General features: G+C 40.0%; 1 protein-coding gene across 1 annotated transcript; it reads right to left on the reverse strand.

The window, feature by feature from the left end:
• On the reverse strand, nt 1–24,099 carry Chmp2b (charged multivesicular body protein 2B). The gene is made up of 6 exons (XM_021184807.3): nt 23,814–24,099; nt 12,041–12,132; nt 7,935–8,129; nt 6,347–6,449; nt 1,293–1,399; nt 1–1,127 (listed from the first exon to the last, which is right to left on the reverse strand). The coding sequence occupies exons 1-6, from the start codon at nt 23,845–23,847 to the stop codon at nt 1,017–1,019; spliced, it is 642 nt and encodes a 213-aa protein (XP_021040466.1). The 5' UTR covers nt 23,848–24,099; the 3' UTR covers nt 1–1,016.
• Between the last annotated feature and the right edge of the window lie 1,006 nt (nt 24,100–25,105).

The following is a 25,105-nucleotide window of genomic DNA, read 5'->3' on the forward strand; positions in this document are numbered from 1 at the left end:
TTTCTGACAAAGTTGCAGTTTATTTACCAAAAACACAACAAAACAAAAACATTTTCTTTAGAAATCTGGATCAAGTACTGTCAAAGTAGCAGTCCTTCCTTTAGAAGAATGGCTTCAATTTAGAGGGTTTAATGTGTATATTAACACAATTCAAAGTTCCAACACAGACTAAGTTATAATTCATACAGAGAAAAAATCTCAGTTCTTGGAAGAAAGACCAAAGTATAGCTTCATTGCTATAAAACGTCATTAGTTCAGTGTCTTCTTTCTTCATTTTGCTAATTGTATCCAATTCACTTTTATAAGCTTTATAAGACAGATTGGTTAACTGTTCTCAGTCTCAGTTTTATTTTAAAATGTAATTGTTTTTTTGCCAGTTAAATTAATTTAAAGATGTGCACAATATGTTCGTGCTATTTAAGGCAGGTGCCAAGCACATTTTGAAAGGTAATAAACTTACCAACTAGAATGTTCTCCCAAAGGGGGGAAAATGGAAGAAAAGTAAAAGCTCAGGACAGTTTAAGACAGATGTTTAAATAGCACTCTCCTTTTAGATGGTTTAAAAATAACTTGGCAGCTGCACTGCCTATGGTCCTAACATAACTGTCTACAAAGGACAAGCAACAGATACAGAATTAACGATATACCTTTAATATTTTTACAAGTCTCTTTACGTTGAGGCCTAACGGCATTTAACATGAAGTCTGATTTCAGTGTAAAACAACTTAGAACCCAACCCAACACTAAGCAGTGACACCGTCGTCTCCCTATGCCATGCACAAAAGAACTCAGCTTGCACACCCCTCAGACCAGGGTGCTTCTACCTAAGAGCCAAACTGCTCCCATTGTTTTTTGCATCATTGGCACTCTTTGGCAAAGGATTCAAAATAGCCATGGGTCAGGAAATAACTGTTCACTCATGGTCTTCATTTTTGCAAAATGAATGTGTTTTGTAAAAGGAATCTACACCGGATTCACTTTAGACCCAAGTGAGAACAGTATGTATGGCTTTTGATCTAATCTACCCCTAAAGCTTTGAGTTGACGTTCAATCTCTTCATCAGAAATTGTAGCCTTGGAAGTGGAGGCAGACGGTAAGCTTCTTGCAGCCGATGGAGCTTTGGCCATCTACATTACAGACAAAAATGGGAGAAAAGTTAGCAAGCATGTGGATGCGAGAGAGGATGCACTCTCTTCTGACACACACAGCCATGCAGATAGCAGAAGGAACCAAGCAAACAACCGACAAAAGTGGCCGCTGCTGTTTTCATTATGAGAAGAAGCTATTCTTACCTTTCCAGAGATTTCAATTCCAATTTCATCAAGAACTTGATTCACGATGTCCTGGCTTTCTTCTTCATCATCAGAGCCATCAAAGATGTCATCCAGGGTGTCATTGACTTGTATTGAAAAGAAAGTAAGCAAAGTAATTATTTTCAAATGAGGTACAAGTTGGATTTATAATTCTGGAATATAATCAAATTATACATACATACATACATATATATATATATATATATATATATATATGTATATATATGAAGCAAATATAGGTGAAACAACAAACTACAAAACTCAGGTTTCACCTATCAGTGATTTATATTGATAAACACACTTCTGAGCCAGAGCGTGTGGCACAATGCCATTTTAAACACACAATCCTAGAAGAAAACAAACCTTGCTGAAACTGAGATTACTCTGCACTGGGCCCTGAATTCAAGAGTCAGCATCAGAATATAGGAAGGAAGGAAGGAAGGAAGGAAGGAAGGAAGGAAGGAAGGAAGGAAGGAAGGAAGGAAGGAAGGAAGGAAATGATTTATAAAACTAGATCTTGAATAAACGAAAAGCATGTGGCAGTTACAGTTAGAGGATTATAGATTTTAAATATGACTCTACAAAATAGTATCCACTGAGCTATTAAATGTAATAAAGAAAAAATGTGCTCAAACTGTCTGTTATTATCTAGGTAATACCTACTTTTCTACCCGTTTATCATATTTGCATTATTTCTTATGCTAACATTCAAGATATAGATAGAATATTTTAATAAAATGTATGACTAAATAGATCACACGAATAATACTGAATTTAACCCTGCAAGCTTACTAACGGTATTATCATCTTTCTTTCCTTTCTGGGGAAAGGCCAGAGTATAAAAATTTTAGAACTTTAACATTCCTTGTAATATAAAATCATAAGCAACTTCATGAGGCATCTTATCTAATCTCTGAAATTGCACGGAAGGCAGGCCAGACGTGTCCGTGCCCTCAGTACCCATCAGCTTTTGCTTACACTCATTTGCTTTCTGTAGCCTTGCCATCGATAACAGAGCTGGAGATTGGTGTAAGAATGAAAATTTGCCTTCTAGTAAGAAGTAAATTTATAAAGGGCTAAAAGGTTATGACAACGTAAAATATCAAAGAATATAAAAATACACATTCAGCCATAAATAAAATCCAAACTAAGATCTCAATACTTGTATCTAGCATTGAGCAGCTTTGAGAGCAAGTCATGTTATTTATCATACTGGCCTAACACATTTTTACTAAAAACTTGTTTTACTTTTTTGTTTGTTTGTTTGTTTGGTTGGTTACTCTGTGGTCAGCAAGAATCCGCTGCAAGAACTTGTTAAGATGCTCTACAAGTAAGCTCCCAGAGCATTCACTCAGCAGTGAGCAGCCAGAATGGTAAGGACAGCCAGACAGGTGAGCAGCCAGGCAGGTCTGCGAGGGTCTAAAGGAAGAAGTACTGCAGAGGAGGTGAGGAGGGGGAGAGATGAGCACCTCAGAAGCACAATCAGAAAACGGGACAAGGACATAACACTTCTGACAGGCCATGTTCCAAAGCATGACAAGTTTGAGTAACATGGTACAGAAAGCTTTTGGGAGTAACTAACTTATATCTGATCTGACTTAAGGTCCAGTCCACAAGATAGATCTATACTCAAAACTGCTGGGATGACCAAAAACCTGAGAAAAGATGTCCCAGGAATTGAGAATAAAACCAGACTGCTGTTCTAGTAAATGGATATAGTAATAAAATAACTCCAAGTGACATAGTGCGATACTCCGAAGAGCTTTGCTCAGGCATCATCAGAGACAGATGGGAACAAATACAGAAACCCACAGACAGACAAGAAGTGGAGAGTGAGGGAACTTGGAGCACTAAGACTTAAAGGGGATGTTGCTATCAAATCCCTCCCCCGCCTCAGGGCTCAGGAAACCCTGCAGAAGGGGAGGTGGAGAGAGTGTAAGAGTCAGAGGGGTGGAGGACAGGGAAACAAGGCCTCTGAGTCAGCAGGATCTTCACACCTGTGAGACCGCAGAGGCAAGGACAGCATGCACAAGGCCTCACTGTCTGTACTATACAGGATCCCAGAGTTAAAAGGAGCAGGAGGCAAAGGCACCTGTACCTTAACCAGAAGCAAACTCCACTTGCAAAAGAAAATTTAGTTTTTTCCAAGAGAGTCTCTCTCACTGGAGAAACAAACTACTCATAAGGACAGGCTGCATGCCCAGCAGTGGAGCCAACATAAAGGAAACTCAAGGGCATCTTTGGAGGCTCCTTGTCTCATAATGTCAGGTCAGGGCTCTTGTTACTTTTTTAAAAGTCATCTTTTACACACATACACACACACACACACACACACACACACACACACACACTACTATTTTTTATTTTTTACCCTATAGGTCCTTTGTCTATATCCTATGGTTTCCAGTTGTGTGTTTTGGGGATTCCTGAGAATGCAAACAAGTGGTCTCTGCTTCATTTGTTTTCTCCTGGGCTCTTTTCCTTCTGTTTCTTTTGTCCTACTCTGATGTGTTAGTCTTTGTTTTATATTATATAGTATTAGATTATGCTACATAGTATATTACATTACATTATATTTTCCCTTAGAAGCACTTTTATTTTCTAGTGAGACAGAAAGGGATGGATCTGGATGGGAGAGGAGATGGGAGGAACTAGCAGCAGTTGACTGAGAGGATATATATATATACATACATATACATACATATATATGTATATGTATGTATATACATATACAGGATATTTTTTAGGAAACAAAACTAAATTTACTTTTAAGAAAAGAAAAAGTATGTTTATTTACACTGACTTTATACATAATGACAATATTGTTAATGTACACTCTATAAGGTGATTTTTTAACTTGTATTATGTCAGATAGAAAAAGTAGCCAAATATAAATGACACCAACTATGATACATGTTAGCTGCCTGATTAAATGAGGACTTATTGATTAAAGATTAACAGAAATTTAAGTTTAATTCTTCGAGCCTGATATTAAGTGAACTGTAACTGGAAATCATCTCAGCATATTAGATAATGACCATTATATAGATAACAATTCTCTTGCTCTTGGAAAAATTTTCTGGTAATGTTTCAAAGATCCCTTTTGTGTTTTTCTATGGTAAGAAATAGAAGTAAATAACTGTTCTAACTATCATTGATGACACTCATGGTATATACCACCAAGATAACACCCTCACATGGAGTGTGTGACCATTAGCCCATGTAGTAGCCCAGTGAGTTTAAAGGTAGTCTTCGCTAGACTAGATGCTACACTGAAATGGTAGCAGCTGAGCTGAGCTAAACTGGCTGAGGCCCATAGAGGGCAAACAGCCGGAAAATAATACCATGAAGCAGAATGCTGACACAGAAACGTTTCAGTATTGACAGCATATGCTGAAGGGCCACTCATTTATTACCGGTGAAAGAAATATTGGGGTCATTTTTCTGGGAACGTGTTTGCAGCCTCACAGATATTAAGAATCAACAATGTAAAACAGACTCAGATTTTGTTTTTCCAAAACAGGGCTTCTCTGTGTGGCCCTGGCTGTCCTGGAACTTGCTTTGTAGAAGAAGTCCTTAAACTCAGAGATCCACCTGCCTATGCCTCTGAGTGCTGGGAATAAAAGTGTGCCTCACCAATGCCCAGCAAACACACCCAGTTTTAAAGAGAGATTGTCAAATAAGTTGACAATCTGAAACTAACCCTATTGATGAAAGCACGAAGTTTAATAAAGGTGTACTGATAACAGGTGATATACTAAAACTGTTTTTTCTTCTGTTGCTGGAAAGCAAACCAGGGCCTCCGGAGTGTTAAGCAGTCACTGCAACTGAGACACGTCCTCAGGTGGACACGTAAACGATTTTTAATGAAAGTGTATGTCTACGTTATACTGCCATGACTTTGAAGATGGAGAAAGACTTCCCGACTGCGTGTGCACTCACTTTCACAAGCCCAGGAAGCCACAGGACACTCATGCACAACAGCGTCAGTGACAATGGCTGGGCCGAGGCCACTGCCTTTGAGCTACTGTTTCTCTACCACAGTTATGTTTAGAAACTAAAGCTCAATGCTATTTTGTGACATAAGAGCATAAGCAGGAGCCCCATTGCCTCTCCTCTGACAGGAAGCACACTGAGACTCTCAAACCAGTGTTTTATACTATCCTGTAAAATTAAAAACTGTTGAGGCCATTGGGTAATGAAATTATGGTACATGGTTCCCCCTCCCGCATCCCTGCCAGAACCACCCAGGTCCATCCAACTCCACTTCATCTTTCTCTTTGAAAAGAAAAAGAAAACAAAAACAGAAACAGAAACAAAAACAGGTCAATAAAAAAAAGAAAATGGAACACAACAAACTAATCAATAGAGGGTGAGAGGATAAAAGAACAAGGAAAAAGCTTGAGAATCACAGAATCACACACAGAGAGAGACACACACAGACACACACACACATGCAGAGACACACACAGACACACATATACAAACTCAAAACACATAAAAACACAAGCTGCTTATTATAAATAAGCAAGATTAACAACAATAACAACAAACCAAAACAAGCCCAGACAATGCGTTATGAAACAAACCCCTTGGCTCTTAGCGCTGAGTTTGTTTTGAATTTCTTCTGCAGTCAAGCTTATGGCCTGTCCTTAGTGTAGTTTGTAAGGCAGAAGACTCCGTTGGAGAAAACTCTTTTCCCCGGCAGGCAGATATCAGCTACAGACATCTTCTTGGCTGGTCATGAGAGAGCTTGTCTACTTCCCTGCTCAGTAGTGGGACCCCATCTGGCTTGGACCTGGGTGAGCCCTGTGCATGCTGCCGTTGGCTCTGTGTGTTATCGGCAGAACATACTTTATATGTTCCCTGCGGTTAAAACACTGACAGAATTGTGAGTCTTGACATGAATGTAGTTCTCACTGGTGTCACTTCTGTCTTCACGGTCTGTGCGCCTGTTGCCGGAACATGGAACTGCTAGGACCCAAACCTGGTTAAATTCAAAGAGGTGAACACTATACATTTCTTAAACTTACTCATTTCTTCAGTCATTTCCATTTTCATGTTTTCCTTCTGGAAATTCTGCATTGTCTGTAGTGTCTTCTGTGGGTCCATTTTCTTGTTGACTGCTTGCATTGTCTTTTAGAAATGAAAAGAACCATGTTAGCAACCCAATGATGAAAGCTGTTCTATAGAGTAAATCTGAAGGTAGCACGTCAAATACAGTTTCCACCGACCTAGTGTTAATCCCAATCCAAAACCTTATCTCTGGGACCTAACAACTGCAATCTGTTTAGCAAGACAGCCTCATTCCCCACTACAGCTCTACTGGCAGGTTGACTTTTATCTCTTTAAATGTGTATACTGACCCTGAGATAGAACTGTTACATATGCTAGTCCCTTATGAGTGTTCCTCTCTGTTCTAAGCAACTTGAATATACTGAAATTAAAGTTAAATGACATTTAAACACAAGAATTTAATGTGTTGGTTCCTTCCTTTTCCCTCCTACTAAACAGGAAAACAGAGTCACAGAAGGCGCAATAACTTGCACAAAGTCACACCTATTCTGTGAAATGTTATTTGAGTGTAAGCAAAGTTTTAGAGTTCTGTATACACTACATCTCCTATGAGCTGCCTCTCAAAGAGACTCTTAAAAATCCATGCAGGTTAAGTCCTGGCTTAGCCATTTCAGCTGAACTACTTGCGTATATAAAGAAATACTTGCTGACCAAATAATACATTCCTAAGACACTTAATTAAGACTTCCAATTCAGATACACATACATGGCAAAAGCGCATTAGATTTCATTTCTGAGCCTAGTATTTACAGAAAACAGCAAAGTCATTGTTTGCCTAAGCACTTGTGCAAAGTTAATAGTCTACATATGTGAGCTTCATATGACCTTGTTCCCACATTAGTCAGATATTTAGCTCTGTCTGTCTGTAAGACTACAGAGGAGACCAAAATACTTGCTTTTGAGTACTTTCATCAATAACTGAAATGCTCAGTCCATGAAACACTAACAGTTAAAGCATTGATTGTATACATGCACACGCGTGCACACACAGTATGTGTATGTATGTATGTATATACATATAATTATATATACATACACACATTACACTATATATATATATATATATATATATATATATATATATAGTGTGGGGTGTGTGTATATACATATAATTATACACTTACACATACACATACACACATATAAATATAAGTTCTTCAGTTCCTAAAATGCAAAAGTTTCGTGTGGTTCTCAACATCATTTACAAGTGAATCAAGAGAAAATTGTTATTCAAAAGTAGTCAGAAATAATAGAAAAAAGAAACCACCAACTTTTCTGACAATTTATTGAAAAGCAAACAAACAACTGAAAACACGATTCTATGTCAATAGAATCTTTGAAGCTACATGTGAGCTTGGGAAAACTGGGAATGTCCTTTTAACATCCCAATCACTAAGCTAGAAGCAATTACTTGGATTGTCTAAAATCACTTTATTTATAGCTAAGATTTTTATACCACAAATGTACCAGAAAGTGCATTAAAATCTGGTTTGAATATTAATATTAACAAATCCTCGAAAAACAGACACCAAATCTCCCAGTTACCTTTGCAGTGGTAGACATGGCCCCGGCCATCTTCATCTGGGAATTCATCACTTTCGTTTGTGTGGACATAGAGGTGACTTTGGAGCTTACGGCAAACGTTCTTGTCTTCTGTTTCCGTAGATGGACAAGCTGTTTAGCTAAAACCCTGCAAGCGTCTTTATTACCAATCTTGGCCATCTTCTTAATTTCTAGCTCCTAAGAAGAGGAAGAGATAAGGAAATAAAATCAAGGGGCAGTCATCAGAGAGTATCTGGAAACATATATCTAGTAGCCACAACATCCCTGGGAAGAAGGATAACTCCTCCTGATCACACAGGAGGCCCTGGTACCCTCATCCTAGAAAAGAAAGTCTACAAAACAGTACATGTGTATAGTCCAGAGGAAAATATGAAATGAAAATTTAAAAATAGGTAAGAAACACAGTACGACAAAGACAATAAGGACTGAGGTAGCAAGGTTAGTAATGCAGAGAGCTGCACTGAAACATTCCACGTTACACCCCGATTAAAAGGAAACTGTTGGAACATATAAGAGCAAACATGCCGGGCATGGTGGTGCACGCCTTTAATCCCAGCACTCGGGAGGCAGAGGCAGGTGGATTTCTGAGTTCGAGGCCAGCCTGGTCTACAACGTGAGTTCCAGGACAGTCAGAGCTATACAGAGAAACCCTGTCTTGAAAAACCAAAACCAAAACAAAACAACCAAACCAAAACAAACAAACAAACAAACAAAGAGCAAACGTAACTATACGCTATTTCAAAAAAACAAACTTAAACACAAGAGAAAGATGTAAAGAGTAGAAAATACATTCTATGTTGACCAACTATATCTGGAACGGCTACACTAATACCAGAGCAAATAAAATGTCAGAACAAGGGCTACTGACTGAAGTAAAGAGGATCATCTCATAACACAGGTACTAAAGCTAAGCTGTCAGGTAACTCCTAAGTTTGTACATATGAGCTTCCATGTGTTTCAAAATATGTTAATCACAGCTGCCAACACTGAAGGGAGAAACACTCAAACAAGCACACTTGCTTTCTCTCATCCATAGTGATGTGGCAAGATCCCAGGATGCCTGATGCTGCAAAGCTGTACTATGTTTAATTTTTTCTATATATGCATAACTACGATAAACGTTTGCCTCCCTTTAAAGAGAGGAATGCATAGCTTTCCTCTGTTACATTGAAATTCTCAGCAGCATCTTTTGAACAGTGCCATTGTTAAAGTAAAAGGTGCTTTAACTGTCTGCAAGCGCTGCAGCAGCTGATCTGAGAACCAGTGATCAGTGGGTAGACAATGTCTATAGTGTAGAACACTGGACAAAGAAAGAGCGGATTCATGTTGTGGGTGGGATAGCAGTGGGAAATATGAGATTTCATTAATAACTGAACAGGGTGTAACCTGTACGTTATTGGGGAGTGGAGAGAAGACATGAAGTTGAGGCAGAGTCAGTCTAGAATGAATTGGTGGAAGGAATGTGGGATGAATACAATCAAACCATACAGTATGAAATTCTTAATTCATAAAAATATATTATAAAAAGGTTGTAAGACAAGAAATGAAGACATAAAGCCTTCCTTATTGGTGATGGTATGGTCCACTGATATAGAAATCTCATGGCATGTACAAAAGGCTACAAGAATAAATGAGCTGAGAATTCAAGAAACACATAAAAAATGGCACATCTATATATATACCAGTCAAAAACAATCAGAAGTTTATTTTTTCTTAAAATGATAGCACCCAAGGAAATACAAGGCCTATATACCTGCAAGTACAAAAAAATGAAAATTAAAAAATAAATAATTTCAGAGATCTAAAATAGTAGAGATGTATAAAAACACTCATGGACAGTAAGACTTATTGTAAAAGTGTTTATTCTTCCAAATAATTCACACATTTAATGTAATGCCAATCAAAATCTAGTCTTTTCTGTAGAAGTGACAGGACTGTTCTCATGTTTCCAGTGGAATTGTGAAGCACTTAAAATACCCTAAAGCCGCTGTTCTCAACCGGGGTAGTGACCCCCTTTGGCAAACTTCTAGCTCTAAAAATATTTACATTACAATTCCTAACAATAACAAAATTACAGTTATGAAGTAGCAATGAAAATAATGTTATGGTTGGGAGTAACCACATATGAGAAACTGTATGAAAAGGGTTCAGCATTAGGAAGGTTGAGAACCACTGCCTACAGGATTCTGAGAAAAAGGATATGCCTAGGTGAATGAGGAAGTCTCTCGCACTTTACACCTCGCTATGAAACCACAGTAAGTAGCTTGAGAACAGTCGATCAGTACAGCAGAGTTCAGGAAGAGCCCACTCTTGAAATCTGACTTGCTACAGAGAAGGTAAGGAAAGGTGCTATAGAGGTTACCGATCGCCACGTGCAGGAAGTATACCCTTCTATCTAGCACCACAGAGAAACCAGGCTTCACCCTGTCTCAAAAACAAAACAAAACAAAACAAAACAAAACAAAAAAGAAACCAGGCTCTCCCAGCTCCAAACACAGGAAAAACAAAAACAAAAACAAAAAACCAAAAACCAAAACAAACAAACAATGCAGTTGTTACTTTTTTAAGTGCTCTAAAAGAAATCATAAGAGGAAATGATACTGAATTTTTCTAGACCAAGATTTCGTAATACATTAAGAGTGTTATCCACAGATGAAAATTGTAATTATTTTCATCATACTAAATAACTTTTCTGTATCAAGAGACATTTTAAAAATGGAAGACAAGGTCAAGATCCTGAAGAGTGCATCTGGAAAGTATGCTCTGGAGATATTTGTACCCAAGCACACACAGCTATTAAAATAATCAAAGCACTGGTGAGGTAGGAGAGATGGCTCAGAGGCAGATGCTTGCGCTTAGCTCCCAGCACCCTCTTGGTTTCCAGGACCCCTGTGTGCAAGGAGAATCACAACTGCTTGGAACTCCACCTACAAAGTAATCTCACCCTTCTATGGCCCCGATGCAGGTGGCAGGCTGTAGCTGCTTCCCTAAGGTACAGAAGCTCAGCAGCAGTAATGACTAGGGAGACACACTTTAAGGTCACAGCTCCTAACCCAGTACAGAATGGTTCAAATTAAGACCTGCACTCCAGCTTTTGCAACAGCTGCAATTCTCATCCTGCCAGTGCAAAGAAAAAAAAAAATTACAGACACTTTGCAAACTGTTTAACACTTTCTTAAATATGTATCTCACTTCTAGTAATTAATCAGAAGAAATGAAAATATACAAAACTTGATTTGAATATATATAGTAACTTTACTTAATGGAAACTCTGGAAGCACCCATTTGTGTACTTGGGTAGTAAATAGATAAATTAGGAAACATATGTACGCATCATATATGCAGCAGGAATGATTAACCTCAAAATAACGGTGCTGAAAGAAACCAGAAAGGAGTGTGTTTGTGATTTCATCTTTATACAAGCTTGGAAACACACACTAACCTAGGGACCTTAGTATTGTTCTCACCGAAAGAAGAGAGACAGGGATAGACAGAGGGTATTCACTGGGGAATGACAGCCCTGTTTATTAGTGACCTAGAGTAACAGTTTCAGGGAATATACTTACATCCAAGTGGCAATGGTATACTCTAAATATATAGAATGTATTGCTTGCCTCTTATTGCTCACTAAAGCTGCTCTATGATCAGGGATAACATCCATTCAAAAATACAGCATAAAGGAAATTTTAAGATGAACCATATTCATCTAATTAAAAATTAACTGTCATGGAACAATCATCTTTAAAAACCACCTAGGAGTATTATTTACTACTCTCTTTTGTTTTACATGACTGTTTTTCATTTTAATGTCAAAAACGTGGATCTGTTTTAAGAAATATTTATTCCGAGACTATTTATAAGTTTTACAAAATTACAGGATGATTTGATTCTATATCAACAGAAACAGAATTTTGATAAAAGTCAATAACAAATAACACAATAACAAAGGGAAGATTCCGCAAAGGTTTGAATGCTGTTTCTTAAGTAAATCACTTACCTCTCGTAATTGCTTTCTTGAGTTAGCTAATTATTCAACACTAATTACTGACGTATCATCTAGTTTTGCTGAACCTCGCCGTTCCACTCACCAGCTGTTTCTCCTGTTTCTCTAAGGCTGCTCGGTCCCTGATGATGGCCCTCTGGGTGCCACGCAGCTCTCGATTCTGCTCCTTTATGACATCTACGAGGAACACAAAAGGACCTTGAAATTATGGCGGTAAGACTTTCCTTGGTACCACTTAAAATACTGGACTAAGAATGTAACACAAAAGGAAACTATGATTTAGTAGGCGTTAATTTTTCTTTCAATTTAATATACTACAAACTAATCAAATATTAAAACTTCTATTATAACTATAGGTTATATGAAGAATAGAGAGATTTGTACAAATATGCAGTGCTTTTGAAATTTGCCCACTATAAATTTCACACAGATAAAAATGTATCTTGAAGAATTATTATACAGTTCCATGTGGTAAGGTAATCACCTCCCCAGACCCCGCACACAAGGGCACCCTTTTCACCTCTCCACATCAGCACTATACGGATGTCAGAAAGAAACACACATTAGATAGTTTATTGATTCTGTTTTTATAGTTAAGTCTCATCAGTCCAAAACAACAGATTTTTCCAATGATGCAGATGCAGATTTTAGCAACAACTTACAGAATGGGAGACTTATAAATTCTTAAAAAGAATATTCTCAAGATATACATATACATATGTGTGTGTGTGTGTGTGTGTGTGTTGTGTGACAGAGGACTGATATCTGGAATACATTAGAAACTCTAAAATCTCAATAGCAAATAAACAAATAAATTCAAACTGAACAAGAGACTTAAATAGATATTTCTTGAAACCGTATACACAGGTGATCAATAAGTAATCAAAAAGAATTCTTAACTAGTGTTAGTTCTAAGGGTGATAAACATAGGGCAGAAGCAGTCTGTCACATGAGGAGAACTGTTAAGGAAAAGGCGAGTGCCAGCAAGGATGTAGGGACAGGAACCCTTACACACTGCTGAGGAAATGTGAATCTGAACAGACATTACGAAAACCAGTTGACATTCCAAAATCCTTAAAACTTTAGCTATCAAATGATTTAACAGTTCATTTCTAATTATGTATCCAAAGTGAAATCAGCATGAGAGAGACATTCACGTTTTTAATGCAACACTATTCATACTAGCCAAGAAATGGAAGTAACTTAAGTATGTATCGCCTAATGATGTAGAAAGAACGTGGGCATGTAATCCTAATGGAATACTATTTACCTGAGTAAAATCCTGTCATTTGTGACAACGTGGACAGAGCTGGAGTTGGAGCTCAAGATTATTAAGTAGAATAGGATGGGTACAGAAAGAAAAGTCCTGCAGGACTGCACTGGAATGAAGATTCTAGGAGAAGTTTCACAGAGGCTGAGCTAGTGTGGTGCTTTCCAAAGGCTGCGGAGTCTACAAAGGTTGAAATGTTTTCCTCTATGGTTTGAGTGGAAAAGTCCCCTGAAGGCTCATGTGTTTGAAGAGGTATATCCAGCTAGTGGCACTATTTTAGGAGGTTGTGTAATCTATGAGGTGAAGTCTGGCTAGAACAGTGGTTTTCAACCTAGGGTTGATACCCCTTTGGGGAACACACATTTGATATCCTGCATATCAGATATTTATATTATGATTCATTACAGTAGCGGAATTATAGTTAGGAAGCAGCAACAAAACAATTTTCTGGCTGGGGGTCACCACAACTTGAGCAACTGCACTAAAGGGTCATAGCATTAGGAAGGCTGAGAAGAAGAATGCATGGGAGTCTTTCAGGTTACTGTTCAGCCCAGCTCTGGTATGGCCTCAGTACTTCCTAACTATCAAAGGCATGTGGCCAGCCACTCCACACCCATGCTACTACAGCACCAAGGCATTCCTTCCACCATCCCTTTCCTGCTACACAAACAATGAGCAAAGAAAATCCTTCCTAAGCTGCTTCTTTCAGGTATTTGGTGTTTTAATGATAGAGGTTCAAAGTTAAATTAGATGTGAGCAAGAAGTTCCATTGGACCACTATATACTGCCAATAACAGTGATGTGTAGGGATGGTTTGTATGCACTATGTGAAGATGTGTCTGTGTCCTTCCTTGCCTGCCTTATATACCACTGATTGGTTAAAATAAAAAGCCTATGGCCTACTAGCAAAAGCAGAATAGAAGGTGGGACTTCCCAGGGCAGGGAGACCTTTCATTCCTACCCTGTCCCTAGAACCTAGGATCCTATCAGCCGGGAACACTCTCCCATGCTGTGCTGCCAGGAGGGGAGAGTACCCAGAGCAGCCGTAGAAACTCTATGCCCTATTATTCTACCTCAGAGTGTTCTCATGTCCCTTTCCCCATGTGATCAAGTTCACAATAAAATAATCACAGTAAACAAGGAAGGCCCCTTCTTGAGTTCTGAGATCTGTCCTAGTACCAGGATTGAAGGACAAGCTGTAGAACATCTGGTCAGATAGAAGACCTGGGGCATCTGAACCCAGCTACTGTGGAAGTCTCTGGGTGAGTCTATATCATGTGTATGTTCTAAGGCTGGATAATTAGTATCTACACTAAAATACTGAGTTAAACACTCAGTTTCTGTCTAAGAATGAGAGCTCAGGCTAGACAAGGTCATCTTAGATGAGGGAAAAAAACATATTATAATGAACCAAACAGTTTAATACAAGATAATTCAATTTTACTTTAATTTTATGTAACTATGCATACAATAGCTGACACTGTATATCATAAAAGGAAAAAATAAAGAAAATTAACTACTGCATATTCTACAGCCTCACAGTTGTTAATAGATCTATTAATATTTAAACAGTTCTAAGCTATAAACTCAGGGCATCTAATGTTACATACTAAAACATAATCATAACACTTTAAAACATATTATGGTAAGTAGGGAAAGACAGTAAAATGTCTTTTCATAGGAGGCAACAGGAGCAGTCTATAAAACAAACAAATTACCCCACCATTGTCCTTAAGCAATTCTACATGAAACTCACATTTAATGGCTCAGTCTTTTGGATAATTCAGAATAAATAACATGAAAGGTTGAGATACTTTTAATGTTTTAAAGGTCAACTTTATTTTTCACTTGACTTACTTCTTAGTAGATCTGATTTCATTCTAACATCCAAGGTCTTTAAGAGGAGAGAATCCCGACCATAAGATAAATATCCTGAGACGTGTCAAGCTTAATTTCAGGGGTAGAAGATGAGGAAGAAAAAGATGGGGTAGGTGAAGCAGCAACGATAGGGACAATTGCTTCCCATCTGTGTATGTGTGTTTATGTTTATGTGTATGTGTGTGTGTGTGTCTGTGTCTGTGTTTGTGTGCGCGCACATACACACACGCACACATGCACGTGCTTGCTTTCTCAGGAGCCATACACCTTGCCTTTTTTTTTTTTTTTTTTTTTTGGTTTTTCGAGACAGGGTTTCTCTGTGTAGCTCTGGCTGTCCTGGAACTCACTTTGTAGACCAGGCTGGCCTCTAACTCAGAAATCCGCCTGCCTCTGCCTCTCGAGTGCTGGGATTAAAGGCGTGCGCCACCACGCCCGGCTTCACCTTGCCTTTTGATCAGGTTTCTCCCAGAAAAAAACTAAACAGGTAGGAATCTATCTGCCTGACATGCTCCTCTCCAGCGCTGTCTTTCCAAGTGCTGTTACCATGTCTGGCTTTTAGGTGGGTCCTGGGGGGATTGGCATGCTTGTAAGACACCCACTTTACTCCCCTGCTCTGTGTGTTAAAACATGACATCCTATCATTAACCTCTAGGTAGCATGTGTCCTGCTTGTGGCTCCAACCTCTCCAAAGGTAACAATGACTTCTTACAAAATGTCCTATCCCTGAACTTTCCCCAAGTCAACGCTATGCAGCGTAGGACCCATGGAAACAGCCACGCTTTCCTTCCTTAGATTTTCACTTTAGCCCTGTGAACAGTGTCCAAATGCTATCCAGCTCTGCAAGAGGAAGTTGCAGTATCCTGTCTCGGGATGTAGTCCTTTGTAAAAAGCTAATACTTATAAATTAAGCTCAATGACCCTTTGATTTCAGAGGTTCCGCAGGCTTAGGCAGTTCAAGCACATATAGTTGTACGCTGATATGTATGCATTGCCACAATACCATCACACTGTCTTATATCTAGGAGTGATCTTATGGCATACCAATATCATGAGAAGATTTTCAAGCATATTTAACTTACTACCTAAAATAAAAATCTATTGGTTGTGAGGAAGGATACAATGTAACATTAGTAAAATCTAAGCTATAAATATCTTTGTACAGGGAAACCATGGATCTTTGAGATAATGAGCCATCCCTTAACTTGGGATACATAATAGTGGCTTGGACCCACTCCTTGGATGAAATCTTATTGCCCTCCCTCACCCTTTGGCTAGGTTACCCCTCTTCTCTCTGTTTCTTACAAGCACTTTACCCCTAATCTTTTTTTGGCATTCTCATTTCTAAAGAAAACCACTTATATGGTTATAATATATAAAATTATCGCTCTTCAGAGCTCTGCAGAACCCAGCATGTAATAACTTTCAAAAAATAAGGGACCATAACTCCTCCTTATGCTCTAGCCATGTGCATCAGCTAAGTTTTAAACACAAGAAAAGCCGTATGTCTATTTAAACAAAATACTAGAAATCAAAGTTGCTGGTACTATTTCTGCTTACTCAAAGAGCAAAAAAGTAGATCCTCACTCTTGTTGAAGAACCCACTCATCAGCTGCCTCCCTCCTGATTGTTGTTCACCTGTAATGCCCCTTTTAAATACTTTTCAATTACTTCCATTCCTCAAGATTAAAATTTGATAACTATTGGCTTTCCATCGACCTCCTCTGGGCCAACTGAAATAACCTGATTTCTTCACAACTTTCACCTTCTGAGAATTGTCTTTTGAATGTAAGCATCTATCCAGATAGTCCAGTAGAATGCTATTTTGAACCTTTGTCAAGACAATGCTTCTTGCTGACATGAACAGACAATGTTTCCTTCCCATATACTGCTTGCTTCTTAGACAATAGGGTGTGTCCTGGAGGACTTAACAACCACCCCTTCAGCCATTCTGGAAGACTGCTGTGATATACTTCTCAATGGTTGGCATTTGCAAGCTGAAAATTTCCAAAATTTGTGTGACACAGCATGCCACCTAGCCCTCTCCCTAGCCTATGTCTGCCATGACCCTTAACAATCACCCAGGTCAGTTCCATGTTGGGTATTAAATGACTATCTTAAACTTGTCAGGATCTTCTCCTCATGGAATACTGGTATTATCACCTGGGTGTAAGAGCAGAGCCTTCAGTTTTGAGACTTTAAAAGATATAAGCTAAAAAGGTCTTTTTGCCCTCTTAGGATCCAATTCTTAGTTGAGTTTACATGTTTAGAAAGAAAAGTCTAAAAGGTATAAACTTAAAATAGAGTCTTATACTATACTTTTCTACAGAGATTTGAAGCCAAGTCCTAACTTGACTTATAGCTCACTTGCAGTATGCTGATCATCTGCATGTAATTTGCACATTTGAGGATAAAGCCAAAAAGTGATAATAAACTATAAATAGAATTACATTACTTCATTTCCAATAGAGTTTGAGGTGTCTTTTGGGAGGGAGGGGCAGCCAGGTCTGTTTCAGGCCTCGGAGCAGCTCAGGATTACAGTCAGAAGAGATGTAGCGTATCAAGGCTCTGCCTGGTCCCTAGGCCATGCTGCTCTATCATACAGCATGGGGCCTTCAGTCTGAAAACAGAGTTTCATACTTTTAAATGCATTTCTTTGGGAGAAATCATTTTATTTCAGTAATTTTACTGCTTACTAGTTAGCCTAATTAGCTCTCACATGAGCTGAGACCAACCTTAAACTATCTAGGCTGGAAAGCCAGCTCAGCGGTTAAGGGGCCTTCTTGTTCTTGTAGAGGATGTGGGTTTCATTCCTAGCACTACAACTGTTTATAGCTGTAGTCCCAGGGAATCCAACGCCCTCTTCTGACCTCTGTGAGCACCAAGCACGTATATGGTATAGAGACTACATGGAGGTAAAACACTCACACATATAAATAATAAACTCTTTCCTCTATTCTGTTTTATTGAAAGACACTACGTTAGCCTTTCCCTGTAAAGAACAGCAGCCAGCATCAGTGATAAGAGTGGGCAGCATGGCAGTGGTACCAGAACTGTCCAACCCCAGTAATATCTGTGAATAGAAAAAAAAACAAAACAACAAAACAACAATGACAAAACAACCCTGAACATAGAGTTCATAAGGCAAAACAGTGGAAATGGCCCCAGATATACAGCTATTCAGATAAACAGCCTTCTGGAGTCAATGAGAGGAAGAAACCTTGAGAAAGTGGTATAAAAATTGAAAGCAAAGAAAAAGAAGCGTCAAAGTCACTCCATTGAAGGGCCTGAAAACCACACTGAATCAGGCAGGAGGGAGCAGGAGTGAGGAAGAACCAGAATTTCATGTGTGATCAAATCAAGCTGACTTCTCAGGCTACAGAAACAATAGAAAACAACAGCCTGGGGACTCTTGAGTCTACTCACTTACACTCTAATACAGTACAGCAAAATCGAAAATGACAATCACATTCGGGACAGGAGACGATGATGTCAAAAGCTCACTCTAGCCGCAGAAGATAAGTAACAGGTAAATTTGCAGGGCTGATAAAGTGGGAGACTGGGGATGAAGATGATCCACACACACTACAGGCATGCATACCAATATCATAATAAACCCTATTGTTATTCATAAATTAATATACAAAAAAACCCCACAAAAACCCAGGACTAGGTTCAAGAGAAAGCCTGGGGAGGGAGCTGTAGAATACTACAGACACAATGGACGGAAGAGAGCGCTCCATGACAGCACAGGGAGCACACTGTTACTCCATTCCCAGAGGTGTCAAAAGTCATCAAAGCCTGACAAGTTCACGCAGGCAGAGTCTTACAATCTTAGCCTCCTGAAAAGCTGAGGAAAGCTTCCTGGACAGGCATACACCAGCAATGTAGTCTCACTTGCTCTTGTCATAAAGTGGGCAGGATGGGGAAGTATGGGGGAAGACAATTTTCTTAGAGTTATCTGCTCTAAAAACGCAGAGAGCTTCTGTTCAGGAGGGTAGGAAACATCAAAGGGCGGTACTTGATGATGTCAATCCAAAACCAGCCAAGAAAAATGGTATGACAAGCATAGTGTGCCCTCGAATCCCACATTCAATTCGTTGTTTTCCTTTGGTATGTCAATGTGAGATCTACAATATTCAGGATAATAATCCCCAGGGGGACACTCAGCATTTTATACAAGATTTCAATACTGTAAATTCCATCCATAATACTATCGTCTCTTCTTCTCGGGACTGGGAGAAGACACTTTTTCGGAAAGGGATTCAGTTGCTGTAGATGGTGCTCTGTTTCTTAAGGGTTCATAAATGTAGGATTACAACAACCTTTTTGACATACTTATTCCAATTTAGTCAACAATCTACCAGCTCCACATCACTGACTTAACTCAAGAAGACTCTGAGATGCGCCAAAACTGCGGCGCGGCAGAAGCAGGCGTGACTCAGAAGATCTTACTGTGGGGTGCCTGGAATTCATTGAAAAATTATACTCTGAGGAGCAGCAGAGTCGGGTTTGAGCTGCCATAAAACAATCACACAATCCACTTTGCAGATAAAGGACGGAAAGGGCCGAGAAGGGGCAAGAAATCAAAGCAGAAAGTTGATTGTTGAAGTGCAGGACAAGAGGGGGTCAGAATTAGAACAGGGAGCTGCAGGCACACAGGAACTCTTCTAATACTTACAGGGCAACAGGGGAAGATCTGACAATTAGTGACTTAGTAATCATGTGAAGGGAGGAGGTGAACTAAGCAGCAATCACACAGGAAGGGAGAGCCGGGGAAGGAAGGAGTGGACTTTAAGGGAGAATTAAGTTCCCTTTGGGATCTCTGATTTTGCTGCTATGAAAAACTATATGCAGTCAGCAAGTTAGTGGATACACTGGTCTTAAAGAAAAACAGAGAAACAACATCTAGGTATAATAGCATGCAAATTCTAACAGTAAAAACTAGGTGGTGTAGAGAGGTGCATGTAGACCCATGACAGACCCAGATTATCCTAACGATTGAGGGATAGCTTTAAATAAGCAAACACCAGACACAAAAATCCAGTCCAGAGGAAAGCTAGGAGGGCTGGAGCTGAAAGGATTGCTCCACAGTTGAGGATCCACGTTCAGTTCCCAGCATCCGTGTTGCACAGTGCCTATAACTCCAGCTCCAGAGGATTCAATGCCCTCTTGTGGTCTCTGCAGGTACCTCCAAACATGTAGCCAGCATACACACACACACACACACACACACACACACACAAACACACACAATTATACATACATATATATGCAATAACAAGCCCCAGGAACTGAGAGAAATGCATAAAAATACATGTATGTATGTGTGTATGTGTATATATATATATATATATATATATATATATATACATATATACATATATATATATATATACGTATATATATAATTCTTTCCATTATGGAAACTAAACTTCCACTACTAATTCAAAGAGAACAATCAGGCTTATAGGTAAATGTGAAAAACAAAAGGACAATTTCGCCAAATTAACAAGATGACCAAAATAAACTGTGTATCCCATGTGACTGACCTGTAAGAAGACCATAGCCATGACTATACTTAAGGAATGAGCTCTTACTTCTGCTACACAGTACATTTCTGAGTCCCTTACTCAGGCCTCTGCACTCAGTTTCCAGGTCAATCCAAAGGTGACAATAGCGGTGCGCCATCTCAGGATTTATGAGCACTGACTACGCACAGCATACACAATTGCTAGCTCAGTACTGGTTTACAGGAAGACCTAAAATTTCTCTTTATTGGAAACTGGTTAAAAATTACAGAGTTTAAGCAACTTGAGCAGTTACCTATCTTAGCCAGGCATGGTGACAAGTACCTATCATTTCCCTCCTGGGGAAGCTGAGGTTGTGGGGTCAGGTGGACAAGCCTGGCTACACTATCAGACCCTTCTCAAGCAACCAAACTAAACCAGAGTAAACCAAACCAAGCCAAACCACACCAGAATGCTCCTGTTTTCCCAGGTCTGGGGTGGAAGACACTGCCTCCTTCACTTATTAACTCGATTCCTAGCTCCACCCCTGTCCCCAGCACTTCACTTGCTCCAACCCAGTTATGATAAATCCTAATGGAATGCTGGATGAACAGGTTCATATTTCTCTTCAATAAATAGGTCACTATTTGCCACACAGAAGGAAATAACCCACAAATAATAAAAAGGATATGTACATAGAATACAACTCAGAAAGGGGATATCAAGTGCTCAGTTGTACTTTCCAATGGGAAGGCATCCTTCTCATCCCTGGCTCTGAGATACGTCTCTCATTAATTTCTGTAACAAAGTATACACTGAAGAGACCTGTTCATCTTTGTGTCAAAATGAATTAAACATAACTCTGAGTAGCAATGTACTGTAATGTTGTCTCCCTTTTTAATTTACGTGTGCAGTAGTCTTTGATGATATAGTGTATAATTCTTCCAGCCAATCCAGAGAAAAAAAAGATTGAATGCTTCCCCAGATCCATAAGCAGTTACCCACTTCCCTTATATATCAGAATTTTATTACTGCTAGAACAGATAAAAAGTCAGCACACAGTAAAAGATCTTATGATCAATAACATGCCCCAGGAACTGAGAGAAATGCATAAAAATACATTAAATTTCATTACGTGCCAGCTCATTATGAGAGGAGTGCTGTCACCTTTTATACAAAACAAGAGCCATTCCCTTTAACAAGGAGAACAAACATCAGTAAAGCCCTAAAGTAATCCACAATTAAGGCACCAGTAAATGATCTGAACTAATAATGTGATAATTGAAGAAAATGTCAAGTCTGCAAATCGGTAGTTGGAGTAAGTTTACCTGGGGTCCAAATTTACATTCAGAAATGTCACACACAAGATGTTTAATTTAGTGGTATAGTACCTAGCAAAAGTCCTTAAGACTTTTTTTTTTCCCCTAGACAATTCTGTTCAGAAGGAAAAAAAAATCTTATTATTGTCCTAATAATAAGCCAATAAGCCAAGTGCAAATGAGTGTGCAGTCCTACACTTCCCTGAACATCCTCATTGTCTTTTCTTCTCTCCCCTAAACTTCAAGGATAAGTCACTGGGTGGCTAAAAATACCAGAAAGCACAAAGCCAAGGTCTGTCTTAACAGACATTATGCAATTAAAACTAGAGTATTTGGATTTTACTGTTAAAAAATGCTTTCAAATTGTGGCAACAGGGTGAAAAAGAAGCCCACTTTTTCTGTGCTCAGTAAATTCTCATTATCATTATATAAAATTATAGTGAATATATATATATATATACATTAAAGATTATTACAATATAAAACTTAGGCAACAAGGAGATGACTATTTCCTACCCCAAGAGGGAGTAGAATACAGTATCACAATACTAGTACAGAAATACATACACACACACACACACACACACAATCCAAACTATCATGGTAATGATTAAACAATAGTCTCAGGAAATTCCAGAAAACACCCACTTCAGGTAACTGTATTATACCACATAGCAAGTTAGTAGCTAATTCCAGACACTGAAAATGGTGCTTCTCAATTAGTAAAAAGTCAACATAGTGAAAAAAGCAAAAAACAAACAAACAAACAAACAAACAAAAAAACAAAAACAAATTTAAAAAGTCACTCAGAAGAAGCAAAACTACAGTATGCTGTTTTACAAATTAGGGATAAAATGGCATCCTGTGTGGAAATGAAAGGCCATGTAGCAGGGTAGAGATGGTGTCTTTGTTATCCTCCCCCCCAAATCTGGCACTGGAACAGTGAACACAAAGAAATGAAGGAGTTACCCCAACTCAGGGCTGAGCTCTGGGTTTGTACCAATCACAGTCTAGCTGCCACTGCTCCTTGTGTGGCTGGGTTAGACCCTTACAAAGGAGTGATTATTTGGCTGAAGCAACAGCAACCTAGGCTTGACATGCAATGAAAAGCGATTTTTAGATTACTTGGTGTGAATTTAATACCTGGGACAGCTGTGCATAATATACACACTACAGCACAGCCTGTGAATGCCACCAAACTTGTACAATCCAATACATCCAGTTTTTCCCTCATCACAAGATGGCACTAAGCCACCTGAAACAATGTGTTTTTAAAAACGCGAACTTCTATGAAAATTACACCACCCTCACTTTCATCGGCAGAAGATAACCATAAAGGAAAAATCTGCACTATGCAAAAACTATACCCGGACCCTTCCCTTGGACTTAGGTGTTTCTGCTGGAGTCTTTCTTATGTGTAACGCTGAGGTGTTTGTAAAAATACAGCCAGCCTGGCCCCAAGTTCATTTCTTAAGTGGACCTGCTGTGACCTCCTGCCTTGTCCCCTAGTAATCGCACATCCCTTTCGGATGTCAGGAAGTGCGGCGTCTTCACGGAAGGAGCAGCCAACGAGCAGGAAAAAACCACCATGAAATTCATCAACTCGCCAAGTCTAATGACACCCGAGAGCCAGCACTGTCTGTCTCCCTAGAAAGCTCAGAAATCCTCTCCGGAGTGGGGCGGGCGAGGGTGGAGGGAGAAAAACAAGGGTGGGGTGAGGGCAGTCAGGAGGGCGAGCCGGCCAGGTAAGCCAGTGGAGCCGGAGTCACGCAGCCATGGTCACCTGTGGGGCCTCCGACCCGGGCCCACCTCGGGGGACAGCACCCGATCCAAGGCCGGAGCTCCCCAGAGACTCCGGGCGGGTGAGCCTGGCCTCGAACTCACCGTCCACGGTCTTCTTCTTGAAGAGGGACGCCATGGTGAGCGGCCGCGCCCGGGCGGCCCAGCTCGGCCCGGTTCGGTCCGGCCCGGTTCTGGGGACAGGACCGGTAGAAGCACAGATCCCGGAGAAGCCTGGCAGCGGCGGGAGGAGGAGGGCAGGGTCTCCAAGCTCGACCTGCGGCGGGCGTGGCTCCGCGAGGCTCTGGAGAACGCGTCCTGGGTGCTCAGGTGACCGGGAACTAAGACACTTTTTTGGAGAAGTCACTTCTAGGCGGCGCCTGCGCAGTCTACGAGCACGCCTGCGCACTGCGCCTCTGAAGCCGCAGCTGTGCCCTCACTTCAAAGGCTGCCCGCTCTTCCCTGCTTTCCGATGCGACCGGTCAGGACCTAGGTTGGCACGGCTTGCGGCGCGTGAGTCTGCACGATGCTCGCTTGGTTTCTGTGCTGACCTCGGGCACGAGTGAAACCTGATCCACGCCTTCCTTGTTGTCCCAGGTTGTTGGAATTAGGGATCCTGGGGGCGTGTGGGGGACTGCGGACCTGAGACTGACTGAAGTCAGTAGGACTCCCAAGCGATCAATGCAAAGGCATTAGGGGATGCCCTGCTAGGCTTGTCCCAGGTGATCTTCCCAGACTGCCCTGATGCTACCTGACTCCTGGCTGCCTCTGGCGGGACCCATCTTCACCTATCACCGGGTTTTCTGGTGCTTCCACCAGCCTGCATCTGTCCCTGGGCATCTGGGGTCCGGAGATTGTTTGTCCAGGAAAGGAGTGACAAGCGAGTTCTAATGCTACACTATTATTTAATGCTCCTGACCAGAAACAAGAAAGGCTACTGATACTTGTGCTCTTGCTTAGAACTTGCTTAGAACCCAACTTGTTTAGGTGTCACATAAATGCTGAGGAAAAGACACACAGTCACATACCAAAAAATGGCTACACAGTGAAACTATGAAATTGCTACATAGCCCTTGGTTGATATTTAATACCAAAAGTCTCCATACCCTGTAAAAAGGACAGTCATTTAAGTTCTTGACTGTATAAATATGGAAATCATAATCGTTCATGACTATGTATACATCTCCCTGATTAATGTATTATTTCTAATTACAATCATAATTTTGTCTTGAACATATTCCCCTGTGAATCCCCTGTTTAGCAGCAATGCCTTTCATGGGATTACAAAGCAAAACAGTGACAGGCAGGGGGAGCATTTAATCCCAGCACTTTGAAGGCAAAAAGGTAGGCAGATCTCCATGAGTTCGAGGCCAGACTGATCTACATAGAGAGTTCCA

This window comes from Mus caroli, unplaced genomic scaffold (assembly GCF_978045245.1).
Source record: "Mus caroli unplaced genomic scaffold, Mus_caroli_1 scaffold_17, whole genome shotgun sequence".
Taxonomy (NCBI): Eukaryota; Metazoa; Chordata; class Mammalia; order Rodentia; family Muridae; genus Mus; species Mus caroli.